At 59.3% G+C, this 16,923-nt stretch overlaps 2 protein-coding genes across 4 annotated transcripts; both read right to left on the reverse strand.

Annotated features, from left to right (window-relative positions):
- Positions 1-15: 15 nt before the first annotated feature.
- Positions 16-5,051, reverse strand: MUC1 (mucin 1, cell surface associated). Its single transcript, XM_041761064.1, has 7 exons — positions 4,269-5,051; positions 2,264-3,915; positions 2,102-2,157; positions 1,855-1,985; positions 1,573-1,694; positions 1,338-1,487; positions 16-378 (listed from the first exon to the last, which is right to left on the reverse strand). Exons 1-7 carry the CDS (start codon positions 4,327-4,329, stop codon positions 304-306), a joined length of 2,247 nt encoding a protein of 748 aa, XP_041616998.1. The 5' UTR covers positions 4,330-5,051; the 3' UTR covers positions 16-303.
- A 1,514-nt stretch (positions 5,052-6,565) lies between these two features.
- Positions 6,566-16,888, reverse strand: THBS3 (thrombospondin 3). 3 transcript variants are annotated; one of them, XM_041768115.1, is made up of 23 exons: positions 16,052-16,888; positions 14,822-15,028; positions 14,019-14,071; positions 13,812-13,914; positions 13,061-13,087; positions 12,799-12,881; positions 12,660-12,711; positions 12,381-12,529; positions 11,938-12,078; positions 11,696-11,773; positions 11,185-11,337; positions 10,892-11,002; positions 10,695-10,802; positions 10,301-10,460; positions 9,899-10,017; positions 9,732-9,784; positions 9,268-9,461; positions 8,925-9,103; positions 8,766-8,814; positions 8,401-8,597; positions 8,004-8,176; positions 6,969-7,108; positions 6,566-6,879 (listed from the first exon to the last, which is right to left on the reverse strand). In XM_041768115.1, exons 1-23 carry the CDS (start codon positions 16,128-16,130, stop codon positions 6,821-6,823), a joined length of 2,667 nt encoding a protein of 888 aa, XP_041624049.1. In that variant the 5' UTR covers positions 16,131-16,888; the 3' UTR covers positions 6,566-6,820. The 3 variants fall into 3 exon arrangements, with proteins under 3 accessions (XP_041624049.1, XP_041624041.1, XP_041624058.1); XM_041768107.1 differs by having other exon boundaries at positions 14,019-14,275; XM_041768124.1 differs by lacking the exons at positions 6,566-6,879; positions 6,969-7,108; positions 8,004-8,176 and having other exon boundaries at positions 8,454-8,597; positions 8,766-8,842; positions 14,019-14,275.
- Positions 16,889-16,923: the final 35 nt, after the last annotated feature.

Raw genomic sequence — 16,923 nt, forward strand, 5'->3', positions numbered from 1 at the left:
ATGACAGATCCAAAGTTGGCAGTCAGCACAGATGAGGTCCCCATTTTATTCAGCCATGGTCTGGTTTGTACTTCCAACCTGGAGCTTTCTGGGTCAGTCCTCCTGGGAGCCCCTGTCCCCAAGGGGCTCGGATGGGCTTCAGCAGGGCTGACATGGGTTAGGGGACATGGTGGGGTCTGTGAACAGCCCACCTGAACCCCCTAGTTCACCAGCCCAGAACACAGTTGAGAGGAGAGGACTCTGGTGGGGGCCTGGGGGAGGCAAGTGGCATTGTCATCTGGACGCTGGGCAGGCAATGTGCTCCTACAAGTTGGCAGAAGTGGCTGCTGGGTTCGGGTTCATGTAAGAGAGGCTGCTGCCCCCATTGCCTGCAGAAACCTGGGTGGAGGGAGGAGACATGGGCTGAGAAGCTGTGGGTTTCCTGGGAGGAAGTGGCTCCCGGATCACACCATGGGGGGGGGGGGGGTAATAGGTCCGAGAGTCTAACTCTCAAAGGGTTAATTGGGAGAGCACCTGCTGGGCACTAGCAGCAGCCAGGTGACTGTAAACAGGGCGCAGGGCCACTCCTCCTCCCTCTGGTCCCCTTCACTGCCCCCCTCGGCTCTCAGCAGCCCCCTCGCCCTCCCCTACTGCCCCTTTCTCCTTCCATTGCGCTCCTCTAGCCCAAGCAGGAGTATCTGCCTCTGTAAGACTGGGAGAAGGAAGTCTCTGAGCAAAGGAAAACAGGCTCAAGAGAAGGAGACTCCCCTCCCCCGACCTGGAGTGTTGCTCAGGTGGCCCAAGTAATTATTGACTAGGTCCTGGAGAGAAAGGCCAGGTGAGAAACAAGGAGGAGGGGTCCTCGCTTCCTCCAGACTCCTGAAAACCCCTTGGCACCCAGGCTCACCTGGATGGGTTATACTTCTCCCCCACATCCGAGACCCCCTCTATTCCTGCCAGACTTTCTAAATCCACCCTCTGCTCCTAGGAGCTAAATGAATAGGGGCACAGGTGCTCATTCCTTGGTGAGTCCTGCATGGATGGCGTCACATCCCTTTCATCCTGGGTCCCAGGGAGCAGCTTGTGCTGCCAGTTCAGCGGAGCGGGGAATGCTGCTTTGGAACTGCTGGTCATGGGGACACTCTCTTTTGAGATCCCCTTCCTCCCAAGGTCTCCTCCCCTCCCCCGCTGTTCCACCTCACCCCTCGAAGGCCCTCCTGCCTCCGAGGGCTGCCACCACCACCGCCGCCACCACCACTTACTTGGTGCCCCTCTCCTATTCTACCTTCTCTGAGCATTTTCAGAAGCCCGGCGCAGCCCAAACCTCTGCCTCCCTCCACCTGCGGGGCCCTCCTCACCTCCTCATAGGGGCTGTGTCTATTACTGCCAGGGGGCACATAGCGCCCATGGGTGTGGTAGGTGGGGTACTCGCTCATAGGATGGTAGGCGTCTCGGGTTGGAAAGATGTCCAGCTGCCCACAGTTCTTTCGGCGGCACTGGCACACAGTCTGGGAGAAACAGGGTGTTATGGGAGGCCATGGAGTTCCTTCTAGCAGGGGGGCTTCTGGCCAGGGCTGGAGACCTAACACTTACCAGGGCAACAAAATAGATGATGGCGAGTGCAACCAGAACACAGACCAGCACCAGCAGGGCAATGCCCCAGCCAGGAACCCCAGACTCGAACGGGGCAGAGGAAGGGAAGGACGCATCTCGCACTAAAAGGAAAAGTAGGGGTCAGAATATTCTTCCAAAGGAGTTACCTTCCCTATACTAACACCCTGGGGGACAGTAGGAACCCAGGTGCTGGACAGAGGGGCCCCCGGAGACAGAAACAGAGACATGGTGCTGGGCCACAGCTGGGAAAGGTGGCCTCACCACTAATACTCGAGATGTTCAGGTTATATCTGGCTCCTTCTTTGCTGTCTTCAAACTGTGTCTTCACCTTGTTGGCATCAGTGGCACCATTTCGGAAGGCCAGAGTTGATTCTACCACCACAGATCCTGGTCTGCTCACAGGGAAAGCGGTGACTCAACCATAAGTCCCACCTTCAGGCGCAGAGACTCCCCCAACCAAGGCAACCTGCCCCTCCCCCACACAGGTTCCACACCTAGAACCCCCTACCTGAATCTGATGTTACAGAGGCCCAGGAAATCTTCCTGTCCATAAATCTGCAAAAACTGGGGTGAGAATGGAAGGACTAAGGCTTGAGGCAAACAATCCAGGCAGTTTGGAGGCTGCTGTGGGGGGAGCATGGAGCACAAAAGAATAAAGACACCTACTCACCAATTCAGAAATGTTCTTCTGCAGCTCCTGGTAGTAGTTGCTGCTGGGATTTTCCAGAAAAGAATTAAACTGGAGGTTCAAAATGGAAAAGGACAGAAAGAAGAAGGAGATCCTAATAGACTGGGGAAAAGTGCTATGATTGGAGGAGATGGGAGGTTCCATGCTATGGTTAGTGGTGCTGGCGGTAGTCCTGGTGGTGTGGCTGCTGGCCCAGGATGAGGCACTGAGTTTTCCCAAGGTGGAAGTGGAGTATGAGACTGGGCTGGTGGTGAAGGATGAGGTGCCATGCTGTGCTGGGGTGGCAGTCAAGCCTGAGACAGGGCTGCCGGGCGGGGATGAGGAGCTGAGTTTTCCCAAGGTGGAGGTGGAGCTTGAGGCTAGGCTGGTGGTGGAGGATGAGGTGCCATGCTGTGCTGGGGTGGTGGTGGAGCCTGAGACAGGGCTGCCGGTAGGGGATGAGGAGGTGGAGCTTGAGGCTGGGCTGCTGGTCAAGGATGAGGAGCTATGCTTTCTCAAGGTGGAGGTCAAGCTTGAGGCTGGGCCGCTGGTCGGGGATGAGGTGCCATGCTGTGCTGGGGTGATTATCGAGCCTGAGACAGGGCTGCTGGTCAAGGATGAGGAGCTGTTTTTTCCCAGGCTGGTGTTTGAGCTTGAGGCTGGGCTGCTGGTCAAGGATGAGGAGCTATGCTTTCTCAAGGTGGAGGTCAAGCTTGAGGCTGGGCCGCTGGTTGGGGATAAGGTGCCATGCTGTGCTGGGGTGATTATCGAGCCTGAGACAGGGCTGCTGGTCAAGGATGAGGAGCTGTTTTTTCCCAGGCTGGTGTTTGAGTTTGAGGCTGGGCTGCTGGTCAAGGATGAGGAGCTATGCTTTCTCAAGGTGGAGGTCAAGCTTGAGGCTGGGCCGCTGGTCGGGGATGAGGTGCCATGCTGTGCTGGGGTGATTATCGAGCCTGAGACAGGGCTGCTGGTCAAGGATGAGGAGCTGTGTTTTCCCAGGCTGGTGTTTGAGTTTGAGGCTGGGCTGCTGGTCAAGGATGAGGAGCTATGCTTTCTCAAGGTGGAGGTCGAGCTTGAGGCTGGGCTGCTGGTCGGGGATGAGGTGCCATGCTGTGCTGGGGTGATTATCGAGCCTGAGACAGGGCTGCTGGTCAAGGATGAGGAGCTGTGTTTTCCCAGGCTGGTGTTTGAGTTTGAGGCTGGGCTGCTGGTCAAGGATGAGGAGCTATGCTTTCTCAAGGTGGAGGTCGAGCTTGAGGCTGGGCTGCTGGTTGGGGATGAGGTGCCATGCTGTGCTGGGGTGATTATCGAGCCTGAGACAGGGCTGCTGGTCAAGGATGAGGAGCTGTTTTTTCCCAGGCTGGTGTTTGAGTTTGAGGCTGGGCTGCTGGTCAAGGATGAGGAGCTATGCTTTCTCAAGGTGGAGGTCGAGCTTGAGGCTGGGCTGCTGGTCGGGGATGAGGTGCCATGCTGTGCTGGGGTGATTATCGAGCCTGAGACAGGGCTGCTGGTCAAGGATGAGGAGCTGTGTTTTCCCAGGCTGGTGGCTGAGCTTGAGGCTGGGCTGCTGGTCAAGGATGAGGAGCCATGCTTTCTCAAGGTGGAGGTCGAGCTTGAGGCTGGGCCGCTGGTCAAGGATGGGGTGCCATGCTGTGCTGGGGTGATTATGGAGCCTGAGACAGGGCCCTCTTCCTCCTTCCTGTTAGTCTCCCTCTCTCTTCCCACATCCTCTGACCCTAGCTGTCCATTTCTCCAATCCTAATATTTACCTCTCCCGACTCCCACCACCTCCCCAGACTTCTCTCCAGGTCACTGTAAGGTCCTGGCGCCAGCTCTCCTGAGGGGCTGACTCTCCCGTCTGTCCTTAGCCTCTCTCTATTCCGGCACAGACTGGGTCACCCCTGTCTGCAAGTTCTGCCTCTGGGGGTGCAATCTGCTAGGAAAGAAAACCCACAGAATGGCTGGGAAGACCCCATGAGCAAGGCAGCCCCCATCTTGTGCCCCTCACCTGTAAGCTCTCGGGTTACCAGGAGCAGGAAGAAGAAAGGGGCCTGGAAGCTTGGAATCATGGTGGTGGTGAACTGGGTGGGAGGAGGTGGAACAGTTTCAGGAAGGCGCTGCGTGTGAGGTGGAGCGATCACAGGCGCCTGCTGCTTTATACCGGTCCCCAGCCCGCCCTAGACTCCGTGCGAGCAGGTGACAGGTAACAAAACTCCGCCCCTTCCCCCTTTCCTTACCTCCGACTTCTTCCTCCTCCTCCCCAACCATTCCTGGGCCCTCCTGGAGGGTACCTGGGCTCCCATCACTCAACCCTCTGACAACCTGTTTGTTCTCCAAATGGTCTACTCCTTCTACCAACCACTCCCTGGCTGCAGAAGGCAGTGGAGGAGTGGGGGGAGTCCAGGACCTGGGTCTCCCGGGCTCCCCGTTTAGCCTCAGGGTGACAATCAGGGTGAGAAAAGGAACAGAGGAATGGGCTACGTCAGTCCCGGACAGCAGGCCGAGGAAGCCCACCCTTAGGTCCCTCACCCCACTGCCTCATTTTCACCGGGTCCCTGGAAGCCGCCCTGCGGGGGCTGGGGAGGAGCGAGACGGCTCGAAAAAGGGTGGACCGGGTGCCACTCGTGAACCCCCTCCCCCCGCCACTTCCCGGAATCTCTGCTCCTCGGCCAGTCCCAGCCGCTCCCTGTCCCGTTCCTCACGCAGGTCCCCCGAAAACCACAGTCCCCGCCCCTGCAGCAGCCCGCGTTCCCGCCTCAGCTTCTCTGGAGGCGGGGGCGGGGGAAGAACCCCTTCACGCTCCGCGGGACCCCGGGGTCTTTCCTGTCGGATCCTCCGTCAGCGGCGGGCCGGGCTCTCCTGCCCCCTGGCGGCCCCCGGGAGCCTGGCAGCCGTGCGCGCGGGAACCGGGGACGCCGGGGTCTCGGGAGAAAGCAGCGTGCTAGAGCGCGGCGGGAGGGGCCGAGGCGGGAGGTCGGGGAGACGGGGACCCCGGCGCGCAGGTCAGGGGCTCGTCCGCAGAACGCAGGGACGCGCGGTTCAGTCCACGGAGGGCCTGTCGGCGATAGGGGACCCCGGGGCGCGTGGGGGGGGGGTCCCAGGGAGCCGGCGCTCGGTGGGTGGGGCCCTGAGGTACGTGGTAGGGGCGCCGAGGTATGTGGGAGAGGACAGCGGAATGTGGGAAGGAAATGGGTCAGGTTAATGACTCATTTAGCAGGCAGGGACTAGGTGGGGCAACAGAATGGTATTTGGGGGCCCCCGAGCGACGCTGGGGGGCGGCAGGCTCTGCTGTGACCACGGGCCGTCTGTGTGGGGGCGTGATGGGGGTGCAAGGAGGACGAGGGCAGGAATGTCTGGCGCGGGGAGGTATTTGGGGCACAGAGCACATGGAGCGCGGGGGTCGGGCCCCCTCCGGAGGCTACATCCCCCCAGTTCTCGGTGGCCGCGAGTACAGATTGGACAAGGAACTTTCAGGGCACTCGGGTGCCGTGCGGCTGGAAGAAGCCGGGCGGCCAGGCGGGGCGCGCGGCCCGGGGGTGGGGGGAGGGGGTCGGCGCGGAGGCCCCCCCACCCGCCCGCGGGAGAAAGCGCTAGCATCTAAGTGGGCGGTCCCAAAAATTCGGCCCCGTCGTTTCCTGGCAACAGCCATTCAGTCCGGTTGCTGGGACACGCGTCACCATGGCGACAGCTCCGCGCCGCCCGCTCCGAGTATTTAAAGAGCAAGCGCGCGCAACGGCTGCGTGTCGGAAAGCAGTTTTCCGGGCCACCGCGGTCTTCCCTCCGGCCTCCGCGTCCCCCCACGACCGTCCCCTCCCCCTCGTTCAGGCGCCAAGTCTCTGGCCTCCAGGGTGGACCCGACTCCCCAGCGCGACACCGTTTCTGGGGCTGGTCCGGCTGCAGGCGGTGCGGAGCGGGATCCCGGGCCCCGGGTGGGCGGGAGGGACGGGACGCGGTGCAGTGTTGTTCTCTCCCCCGCCAATATTGCACTCGTCCCGGCCTCCGGCCCCCCCGGCCCCCCGGCCTCCCTCTCGCCCCGAGCGGGCCAGCTCCAGCCCTCCTGGCTCTCGATCCGAACGACCTGATAGACTGGATTGTCGCCGCTGCCACACCGTGAGTAAGGGGGGGCCGGGAGGGCTTTAGCCATCTTCTGGTCAGCCCCTCATCCTTCACCTGCCCCAATCCAGTGCCCTTCTTCCAGCACGCCACGGGGCCCCACACTCAGAGGAACTTCCAACCTCCCAGCCCTCAGGCTCCTTCCTGCTCCCTGCACTATCCCGGGAAGTCCCTCATATAAGCAACACGTGCTCCCTTAGAAAACCACTGTAACTTTATGGCAACTGGAGGTTATCTTTCCTGGGGTTAGCTCCTGAGAAAAATACCCCTTGAAAAGCTCCATCTCCTGGACAGTGGGGGTCACCAACCCTCTGGGGCTGAACACCTGTGGGTGCCACAGGACAGTCTGTTTGGCTGGGTGGTTGTAGATTAGACCCCAGGGGCTCCAGGATGGACCCCAAGGCCAGAGGATCTAAAATCGGGATTCTGAATCCAGTGGGCACCTCTTCACACTCTTTCCTGGAGCAGCTGCCTCCGGAATGGCTCAAAATCCTCAGGCACTGTGTCTAATGAAGGAGAAAGGATTAAGGTCAGAAGATAGAACACTCCAAGAGGGGATACAGAAGGTCAGGGTGATCTCAGACTGGAGCCTCACCATTGCATCGATACTGGAGATTGGACCAAATGATGTTTTCTTGGGAGAAGCAGAATACACCAAGACGCCCTCCTCGCATGGCTGTGTCAATGATCACCCCAGAATCCGCCACTAGCTGAGGACCCTCATAGAGTTTCACCCTGTCCAGGATAGGGGTGTCCATTGGTGCTAGGGTGCCAGCAGGCACTGGGCCATCGAACCCAGGCCCTGCTCATCCCCAACCCCCCTTGAGCTCACCAGGCCAGAGAGAGAACGGAAGGAGGGAGTGGGAGGAAGGAAAGGGGAGGGACGGGGTGCTTTTCTCAGGACTGGGGCCCCTGCCTCTTTGTCCACCCCCTTTGCATCTCAAAGCACCAGCCGCATTCCAAGCGAGGATTGGGTTGCCATGACAATGAGCACAATGGGCTGGGGGGTGAAGTCACCCGCTTCCCAGGCTCTAGTCCACCCTCCCTCATCCTCTGCCCTGGCACCCTGCAGCCCCAGGCACCTTAAAGGGAAACCAACCCAAGTCCCTGGACCCTAGGCTCTTGCTTTTCCCCTCCCTTCCCTGTCACCCCCACCAACTAGGAAATGCACAGTGCTGCACACAGCACAGAACTGAGAAGCCTTAGCTCTGCTACTGCTACTAAGAACCATGTGGTCTGGGCCTCAGTTTACTCTTCTGCAAATGACCCCTTCAGAATCAGCTTCTGGGAGGTGCCACAGAAGGCGCCAAATGTCACGGGCCTCTCCACAGACTGGCCTGCGCTTTAGAGGCTCCCAAGGTATGCCCTCATTTTACAGAGGGGAAATCGGATCATGGACCAGGAAGGACTCGCCCAGCATCGCCTATAGGTCCTGGGCAGCACCAGCTCCAAGGCCCAGTCTGCCTGACGGGTAGGAGAGTGGGGCTGAGAGGGCAGAGAGAGAAGCGGCTTCAGTCCCAGCCCATAGCACCAAGGAATGGAGTAGCGGGGCAGTCACTGGTGAGTCCCAGCTACAGATGAAGAAAGAGTGGGCTGGGGTCCCTCAAGAGGGTGCAGCCCCTCCCCTCACCGAATGTAGCCAACTTGGGGCCGGTGCAGCAGCTGCCAGCGATAGGAGGTCTTGTCACGCCAGCCCACGTTTCGTGGGTCAGTCCACAGCAGTCGGACCTGATCAGGGGTGTGGCCAGTATGCCACAGGGCATTCCGGAGGTGTTCACCTGGGCCGGACACTGATGTCACTGCCTGGAGGGTATTGGCAAAGACAGCAGCTCAGCCACAGGTTGACAACGGGTTGGTAAGTGCAGGTGGAAAAGGAAGTCAAGGAGATCGGAGAACACTCTAGAGTCCTGGGGAGCTAGCTTCCAGGCCAGATGTCTAAGAAAGAGGGTTCCCCCTCAGGCAGTGGGGGAAGCCCTAGGGTCAGCCCAAGGAGGCTTTGGGACTGGGGGAAGTGGGCAGACTCAGACCTTGAGCTGCAGCCCGGGCTGAGCGACAGCCCGGAAGGGTGTGGCTTGCCAGTAGGTCTGCTCTGTTTGCTTCCACATGACCACATAGAAGCGGCCGCTATCCTGATAGCTGAAGAGAAAGCCTGCGTAGTCATCATCAGTCACTGTGTTCACATGGAAGGTGCCTTCAAAGTCCACACCATTGAAGGCTGTATACCCTGGAGGTGGGTGGGATCAAGGTCAAGGGCAGCAAAGCCACTACAGGCCTGCTGTGGGCCAGGGGTGGGAAGGAATGCTTGCAGTATGGGTGGCCAGCGTGGCCGCCTCCCTCTGCCCCTGTAGGATTCCTCCATTTGGAAACGATTGACTGGGTGTCCCGCACATACCAACTGCCAGGCCGGGGTCACTGTTCATGGTCTGAACGATTTCCATACCCTGGTGGTGTGTAGTAAAGAAGAAAGCCCTGTTCCGGGTACGCTACCTCATCTAGGCCCCACCTGGTAGTCTGCTCTGTCCAGCACTTGCCCAGCCCACTGCCCTCATACCTGATTGAGCACGACCCAGTTTGGATCAATCTGAGCATCACCCTCGGGATCCAGGACGACAGTCTGATAGGCTCGAAAATCTGTGAGGGTCACCTCTGCACTTTCAGGGCACACGTCCAGGGGATCTACCACCGCATCATTGTCAAAATCATCCTCACACACATCACCAACGCCATTGCCTGGGGAGAGTGAAGCCAGGCATTCAGGAAGGCCTGGTCGTGGCCTCTAGACAACACTACCAACTGTTGGGCCTTGTCTTCCTGACTTCCCCCTGGCAGCACCCACCACCTCCCCCTGGTTAGGGCTCCCACCAGTGCCATCCTCTGTGGGACCCCAGCCTTACCATCTGAGTCCTTCTGATTGGGATTGGGTACCAGGCGACAGTTATCAGGACCAGGAGGCACATAGTCTGGGACCCCATCATTGTCATCATCCCCATCACACTCATCTCCAAGTCCATCATTGTCTGAGTCCAGCTGGGAGCTGTTTGGCAGCTGTGGGCAGTTGTCTTTGGTGTCCTGATGTCCATCCCCATCACTGCCCAGAAGAGGCATCGAGTAAAAGCTCTAAAAGTACCACGTCCATCCCCTCTCTTCTGCTCAGGAGTCTGGGGTGTGCCCTCCATTCAGCCACATCCCCTACAGTCAGCCAGGTGAGGCGAAGCTCCAACAGCAAAAGTGGGGGGTAGCCTAGGAGTGACTTCCCACCCAATAGTAGTGGAGAATCAAGCTGTATAGGAAGTAGAAAACAGACTGGAGGAAAGTAAAGGAGCCCTGATGAGACCAGCTATTTCCTGGCGCCCCCTACCTGTCCTCATTGGTGTCACAGACATCCCCCACCAGGTCACTGTCTGCATCTGTCTGAGAGAGAGGGGCCTGTTCTCACCATCTCTTGATAACTCTGGAGACAATGGCCACACTGCTTCCCATGTGAAGGGCTGGGGCTTTACCTCCTGTCCTCCCCATCCCCTGTACCTGGGTAGGATTGCTCATTTCAGGGCAGCTGTCACAGGCGTCTCCTACCCCATCCTCGTCCCTGTCTGTCTGCAGGGGGTTGGGGACTTTAGGACAATTGTCTAATCCATTGGGGATGCCTACGAGACAGGCAGGTTGCACAAGGTTGTCACTACAACATGTCACACTCTTTTGGGGTCAGCGAAAGCCCAGAGCTTGTCTCCCACTCAGAGGACAGCAGGTTAGAGAATCCACCAGGACCCCCTTGCCCACTCCTGCCTCCCCCTGCCTCCTTCACGTTTCCAGGGACTTCTGCCCAGCCTGCCTACCCCCACCACAGGTCTCACACTGCCCAACTGCCCTTCATTCCCACCAGCATCCGAATCCTCACAGGCCTCCCAGTCCCCCCGGCCCCAGCTGCACCGTCCCCATCCACATCGTTGTCACATGCGTCCCCTTCCCCGTTGCCGTCTGTGTCCTTCTGGTCATTGTTGGGAACGTTGGGGCAGTTGTCACAGGCATCCCCGAATGAATCTGTATCAGAGTTTTGTTGGTCCTTGTTGGGGAACAGCCGGCAGTTGTCCTGGGGCGGGACAAAGAGTCAGGCTTCCCTTGCCCCACTGGCCACCCAGCCCTCACCTTATCCCTGAGCCCTTGTCTGCCATCACTTCTCAGGATGGCCTTCCTGCCCACCCTCCATGTGATCCATCTTGTCCTCCCAAACTGAGTACTGGGGCCCATCCTGCAGAGCTGCCAGGGACTGAGGGGGTTGTGGCAGGGTTATGGGACAAGGTGTGGAGGGGAGCAGAGGAGCCACCTCGACATTCTTGATCCCATCCCCGTCAGCATCATCGTCACACTGGTCCCCCACGCCATCATTATCAGCATCTTCCTGCCCAGAGTTGGGTGTCAAAAGGCAATTGTCCTAAATGTCAGGGGAGGAGGTCAGATGAGTTGTGGCCTGCCCCAGCCTGGATGCCCACCACAGCCCACCCGCCTGCCCCCCCCCCCCACCTGCTTGCAGTGCTTATTGTTGTCCATGCATGGCAGGGCCTGGTCCGGGTAGCCATCGATGTCCGTGTCGGTCCCACACACGTTCCCATTCCCGGCCCAGCCCACATTACACTGAGTAAAAAAAGGGGAGCAGTGAGGGCCAGTAGGGCTCTTCACACCCCAGTCCCATTCTTCTCAGCCAGTTCCCAGGGCCCTTTCCCATGTGGGGCCCCATCCCAGGCCCTAAGTAGGTTCATGACCCTCCCCCTTTCTCCAGATTCTCCTGTTCCTCTCAGGCCCCAGGCCTAGCTCACCGAGCAGGATACTGCCCCATTGCGTTCAAAGAGACAGTGCGCGTGGACATGGCAGGGGCTGTGGGCTGGGCTGTGGCAGGTGCGGGCTGGGAGGCAGCCCTGGCTCTGGTTGCCCAGGAAGCCCAGGCGACAGGGACCACACTTGAAAGAGCCCTAAGGACAGGGAAGCAACGTCTCAGGAAGGAGGGTCATCCTGCCTGGCACCTTGGACCAACACTGTCCCACTTGAGGGGTGTCCACAGGCACACCCAGCTTGATGCCAGCTAAACCTGGCAGTACCTTTGGGCTCTCCTGGCAGCCTGTCCATATGTATCCCAGCCCCAGTTTTCAGGGGAGGATGCTGAGGCTCTGGAAGGCTGCTAAAGGTCACAGTGGAAATGGACCCAGAATTCCCAACCTGTGTGTGCAACATCTATGTGGACTGCCCAAAGGGAGGAGGTGGCCACGCAACAGGTTTGAAGTGGCCGCACACCCCACCACCACAGACACATACTCAGGGCACTTGGCTCACCACAGTGTTGGTACAGATGGAATTTGGGTCACAGCCACCATTGTTCCCATCGTTGCACTCGTCCACATCGTTGCAGACCTGAAGGGGCAGACTCTGGGTAGAACCAGACTGACGGCGGGTCTCCTCCAGCAAAGCCAGTGCACACATCCAATCCCACTCATCACAAGGACCCCAGATCCAGCCTAGATACCCTTGGTCCCCATGAGATCAACACCTCATCTTCACACTCTGCCCAAGCTAACCTGTTTGCTGGCACGGGCATAGTCGATGCCCACACCGGACACACGAGTGCCTTTGTAGCCTCGAGGACAGGCTTCACAGTGGAAGCCAGGCATGGTGTTGATGCAGCTGACCCCAGGGAAGCAAGGGTCAGCGTGAGCACACTGGGGGCAGAGGACAAAACAATCAGTAGTCAGGCCCGCCTGTGCTTTTCTCTCCACCCAGCTTCACTGCACTCTGATGCCTGCCCCTGGGCCCCTAAGCTCCCTCCCAGCAAGGTTTAGCTGGCCCTGTGCTCCCCATGTGGTCCTCTGGTCTTCCCCATGGGCTTTGTGTCCCCCCTCCTCACTCCTTTTCCAGCACCCCAATGTCCTAAAGCCCAGGCTCTTCTGCTTCTGCGGGATGGACATCCACCCCTCCCTCCTTGGGCCAGATCTCTCTGCCCTCCCGGGCCACCATCCCCCACCTCATTGATGTCAGTGCAGTGGGTGCCATTGCCCTGCAGGCCAGGGGGGCAGGGCCCGCAGCGGTAGCCGGGGTACTCATACACTTCCATGCAGTCCACGCCTCGGAAGCAGGGGTTGGGGCTGCAGTGGGAACGCTGCTCATGGAAGCCTGACAGAGGGGTGGGGGGCACCATCAGAGCCACCTCAAGGTGGCCGTTCACATCACCAGAAGTGGAGGCTGAAGCCTTGCGGTGGGGAGCATAGGGACACCATCCAGAGCCTGCCCCACTCCCACTCACCGCACACCTGACACTCCATGATGGTGTTTCGGATCAGAGACATTTCCTTCACCTGGTAGATAGAAGGGTGGGGGCTGTAGGCTCTTTGCCTCCACCAGCTCCCCAGGATCAGGGCCACCCTCCACTGATGCACTCAAACCTGGTCTCGGATATCGTCCCGCAGCTCCACCAGGATCTGGTTGAAGAGGGTGAGCTGGGTGACCAGCGCCTTGGTCTGCTCTCCTGTCAGAGCCCCAGGAGCAGAGAAGCTCAGACCTGGGCGACAGCCCTGGACCCCCTCTGGGGCAAGAAATCAATTCCTGCCCCTGCTGCCCACCCCACCTTTAAATCCACCCAGCTCTTGGGCTAAGGATTTTGCTTCAGGCAGCCTTTCCTCCCTCCCACCTCCTCGACCTGCTCACCTAGGATGGACTGGAGCGCATTGGTCACTGTAGAGGAGAAAAGAGCATCAGAAGGCAGACATGGGAAGGGGGGGAGGGAACAGAGGCTGAGAGGTGTCTTGGAACAAGGCAGCACCAGCTCTCCCCCAAGGGTACAGACCCTCCAAGGGGTTGCCTGGGTCACAACCCAGGTCCTCCTGGCTCCCAGGCCTGGGAGTGGCAGAAGGGATCCCAGGGAGAGGTGACCCAGGGCAGGGCCAGGGCCCCAGTCCACTCCATTTTCAAGCCCCTCCCCTGCACCAAGCTTCTGGGAGAAGTCGGCGTTTTATTTAACTAAGAACCTCTGATCATCCTTATCAGAGAGACTAGGTGGATGGACAATGCTCAGAGGAACTGCTGGTAGGTGACAGCCACCGGCAAAGGCCGACCCAAGTTGCCCTCTGGGTCACCACAACCAAGCTAATTCCCTCACCCCCACACAGGTTGCTTCGGGGTCCATTCTTCTCAGATGGACCTGTTTTCCGAGCCACCCCAGTAGGTGTGCTGACCTGAACAGGTGCCTGTTCTGACCCACACCTCCCTGGATGGCTGTGTCACTTGGAGATCATAGAGCCAGAGGTGAAGGAGATTGGGGGCCACAGGGTCAGAAGCCCCAGGAACCAGTGAGCCAAAGGAATGTGTTAAGGGGGATGTCAGGGAGATGAGAATTGACAAAGGTCAGAGGATGTGATCTGGGGTCCAGAAGGTTAGCTAACAGAAGTCTCCATGTTACCTGCACTGTGGATGGACTCGTCCCCCTGGAAGGGACACTCACTCAGGGCTCCCACCCGGGCCATGGACCCGCCCAGAATCATTTTCATAGATTCCACGAAGCCCTGGGGAGAGGACAGCAGCAGGGTAGGGTGGTAGACCCGCCAACACCTCCTTCCCACTGTTGCAAAATGTTTCCATTGAAGCTTGGGGCCCCCTCCCCGCTCACCTGCATCCTCAGATAAGCCTTCTGCCCAGTCCGAATCTCCAGCCCGTCCACCTCTGCTGGGGGAATGGGGGCCATTCCAGGGAGGCCAGCATGCTGGTCTCCCAGCTTGCAGTCCACATAGAGCTGCAGGGCAGGGCTGGGTTGGGCTGGGCCTCGGAGACGCAGGAGAGCTGTGTGTGTCCGCCCGTCAGCCAGGCCTGCTTGCTGCAGGTTCACTGCGTGGACTTTGCCATCCTCCCGCTGGTACCGTACCAGCACTGCCCAGAAGGGGAGGTTAGTACGGATACTGTCTCCCAGCTAAGCCTTGGATAACCTCTTCCGGATAGCACACCCATTATCCCCTAGTCAGCTAGGTATCTCTCATCACCTTGTATGTGATAGGTGAGGAACAATAAATGTTCCTCAAACTGGTTCGAAGACTAGAACTTCCTTAGTCTTCAGTGACATCAGATCACTCTGTCCCTTGCTAGAGTGGCAGCTAGTTCTGTACCCACTGGACTGTGCCAGGGATTTGAGAGATTATTGGGACACAGCAATGCTCCTCTCCCTCCCCAAGGCAGCCCCAAGTACAACATGCCCTCCCTACGAGTATCAGGCCTTGCTTTATTGCTGTGTACCTGGCCTTCTGAGGCACCTCCTAGGCACTCCGTTCCAAGTGCCCCATGGTGCCCAAGCACAGCCAGATGGATCCATGCCCCACCCCTCAAGAGCCCAAGGAGAATTAAGAGGAATATGGGAATGGAGGATGAGGGAAAGTGCTTGAGGGGATCACTGTGGCAGGAAAGGAGATGCGCACTAGTCACCTTTGTTAATTTTGCCCACAACAGAGGCCTCCAGCCATCGTGTGTTGTCTTGGCGAGAGTAGAGGCCAAAGAGGACACCACCCTGCTTGGGGGGCAGGCGGAAGGTGGACAGGAGGTAGATGTCCCCAGCAGTGAGCAGGGCTGCCCGGATCTTCTCCGCTACAGCTGTCATCTGCCGAGACTCGCCCACAGTCAGCAGGTCAATTACTAGCCAGGTCAGAGAGAGGGGTCAAATGCTAAATAAGGCCTGCCCTTTCTCCTGAACCCTGGGGGGTGGAGCATCCTTCATCATTACCCCCGCCCCCACCCCTAGGCAGCGTTAGTCACCTTCCTGAAATTCAACCCTTGCTGGCATCTAACTCAACTCGAGGAGCCTGCCTTCCCTTCCTGGAGGTTGCTTACTGCCACCCTCTGGGAACCCGCAGGCCTGAGGCTCTCTTGGAAATACAGAAACAGCGCCCGGCACACTGGAGATGCCCCCAGCAGGTGGCGCAAGGGAGCTACTGTGCTGATCCCACGCAGAAGTAGCACCTGGTGCCCACAGGGCAGAAATGGAAAAGCACTTTCTAGGCTGCTGGGTTTGGCTCATTCCACACCCAAATGCCCCTCCTCCCATCCTGGGGGCTCAGCACATCCACTTTGGATGAGCAGAGCTGCCCAAGGAGGACTCCAACTCTCCTCCTGTCTGCCTCTGTCCCACGGGAATGGAGGACCCAGCTCTTCTGCCTCCTGTGTCCTGGCCAATCTGTGGTTTCCCTTCCAGCCAGTAATGAATCTGTGCCTGTGTCATCTGTTTCAGCTACCTCTCCCACACCCACAGGCCCATCCCACAGCCAGACCTCCGGGAGAGCCCAGACCTCTCCGTCCCCACCCCCACCTTGTCCCAGGGCAGCCAGGAGCCCCTGGCTGGAGCCCCTGGATGAAGAATCCCACCTTTGCACTGCCCTCCCAGACCCTGGGGTGCCTGGGGATGCTCAGCCACCAACCCGGCAGAGCAGCCCTTGCACCCAGCTCCTGAGTCCTCTGCCCTGGCCTGGTGCTGACCCTGGCCAGCTCCTAATCACCCACTACCCTCTGGTGTTCACTCCTCCCCCTATGGCCAAAATTTCACCACCACTTCCCCCTGTTCAATTTCAGGACTCTCTCCTTGCCCACATGTTTCCTGCTCCTAGGCTGGAGGCAAATGGAGCAGAGGCCAAGAGGGGTCTAAGAGGATGGACGCTGGCTTACCCTGTAGGTCCTGACTGGCAGATGCGAAAGTGCAGAGGAGGAGAAGAGCCAGGGCCCCCCGAAGTTCCTGCGTCTCCATGCTGCTCAGCTGGCTCACTACCCCTGGCAGGCAGGCGGCTGGGAGGGGAAAAGGCTAGGCGGAGAGAGCAGGAGCGGGGGGCGGAGGGACTGGAAGGGGGAGCCGAAGGGGGGGGCCAGCAGGCGGTGGGGGGGTGGGGGCGAAACAAAGAGCTGCCAATCAGCCTGGAGGCATCCCCAGCTCTGGGACTCAGGGGCACTGGGGAAGAGTCTGAAGGCCTTCCTGCCTCCTGCCTTTCCCTAACGGTCCTCTCTCCCAGGTGCCTACCTCTCTCTCACCCTCCCGGCATGTCGCTGCTGGGGGCCACTACCGAACGCTACTGTTTTCTGTAAATTACAGTTGGGGAAGACAAGAACCCCAGGCCGGGGCAGCGTCAGACAGTGGGCCTTATTCCACAGCTGGCAGGAAAGGATGCCAAGGGAGTGGTGGAAACCAGCTTGCTATCGTGCTCAGGGGATGCCCACATGGCTTGAAATTTGCTGCTCTGACGAAGCAAGTACTTTTTATTAAGGTGGGGGTCCTCCGACACGTGCCTCTTTCCTAGGGAAACGTGGAGGCCTCCGCTGGGAACCGCAGGGCCAGTTGAACACAGTGGCCAGTGGAGAGGTTGGAAGGAAGGCCTCTGGAACGAGCAAAGGGCCAGCAGGGCCAAGAGGGAACCAGGGCACAGGCCGGGAGGCCGGGGGCCGGGGCCGGGCCCGGGCCCGGGCCGGGGCCGGGAACACAGGGGGCACTGGCGGGCAGGCCATGACCCGGATGAAGCGTAGGGGCGCCTCGGTTCCCGTCACCACGG

Source organism: Vulpes lagopus, chromosome 1 (genome assembly GCF_018345385.1).
Source record: "Vulpes lagopus strain Blue_001 chromosome 1, ASM1834538v1, whole genome shotgun sequence".
In the NCBI taxonomy this organism is placed as follows: domain Eukaryota; kingdom Metazoa; phylum Chordata; class Mammalia; order Carnivora; family Canidae; genus Vulpes; species Vulpes lagopus.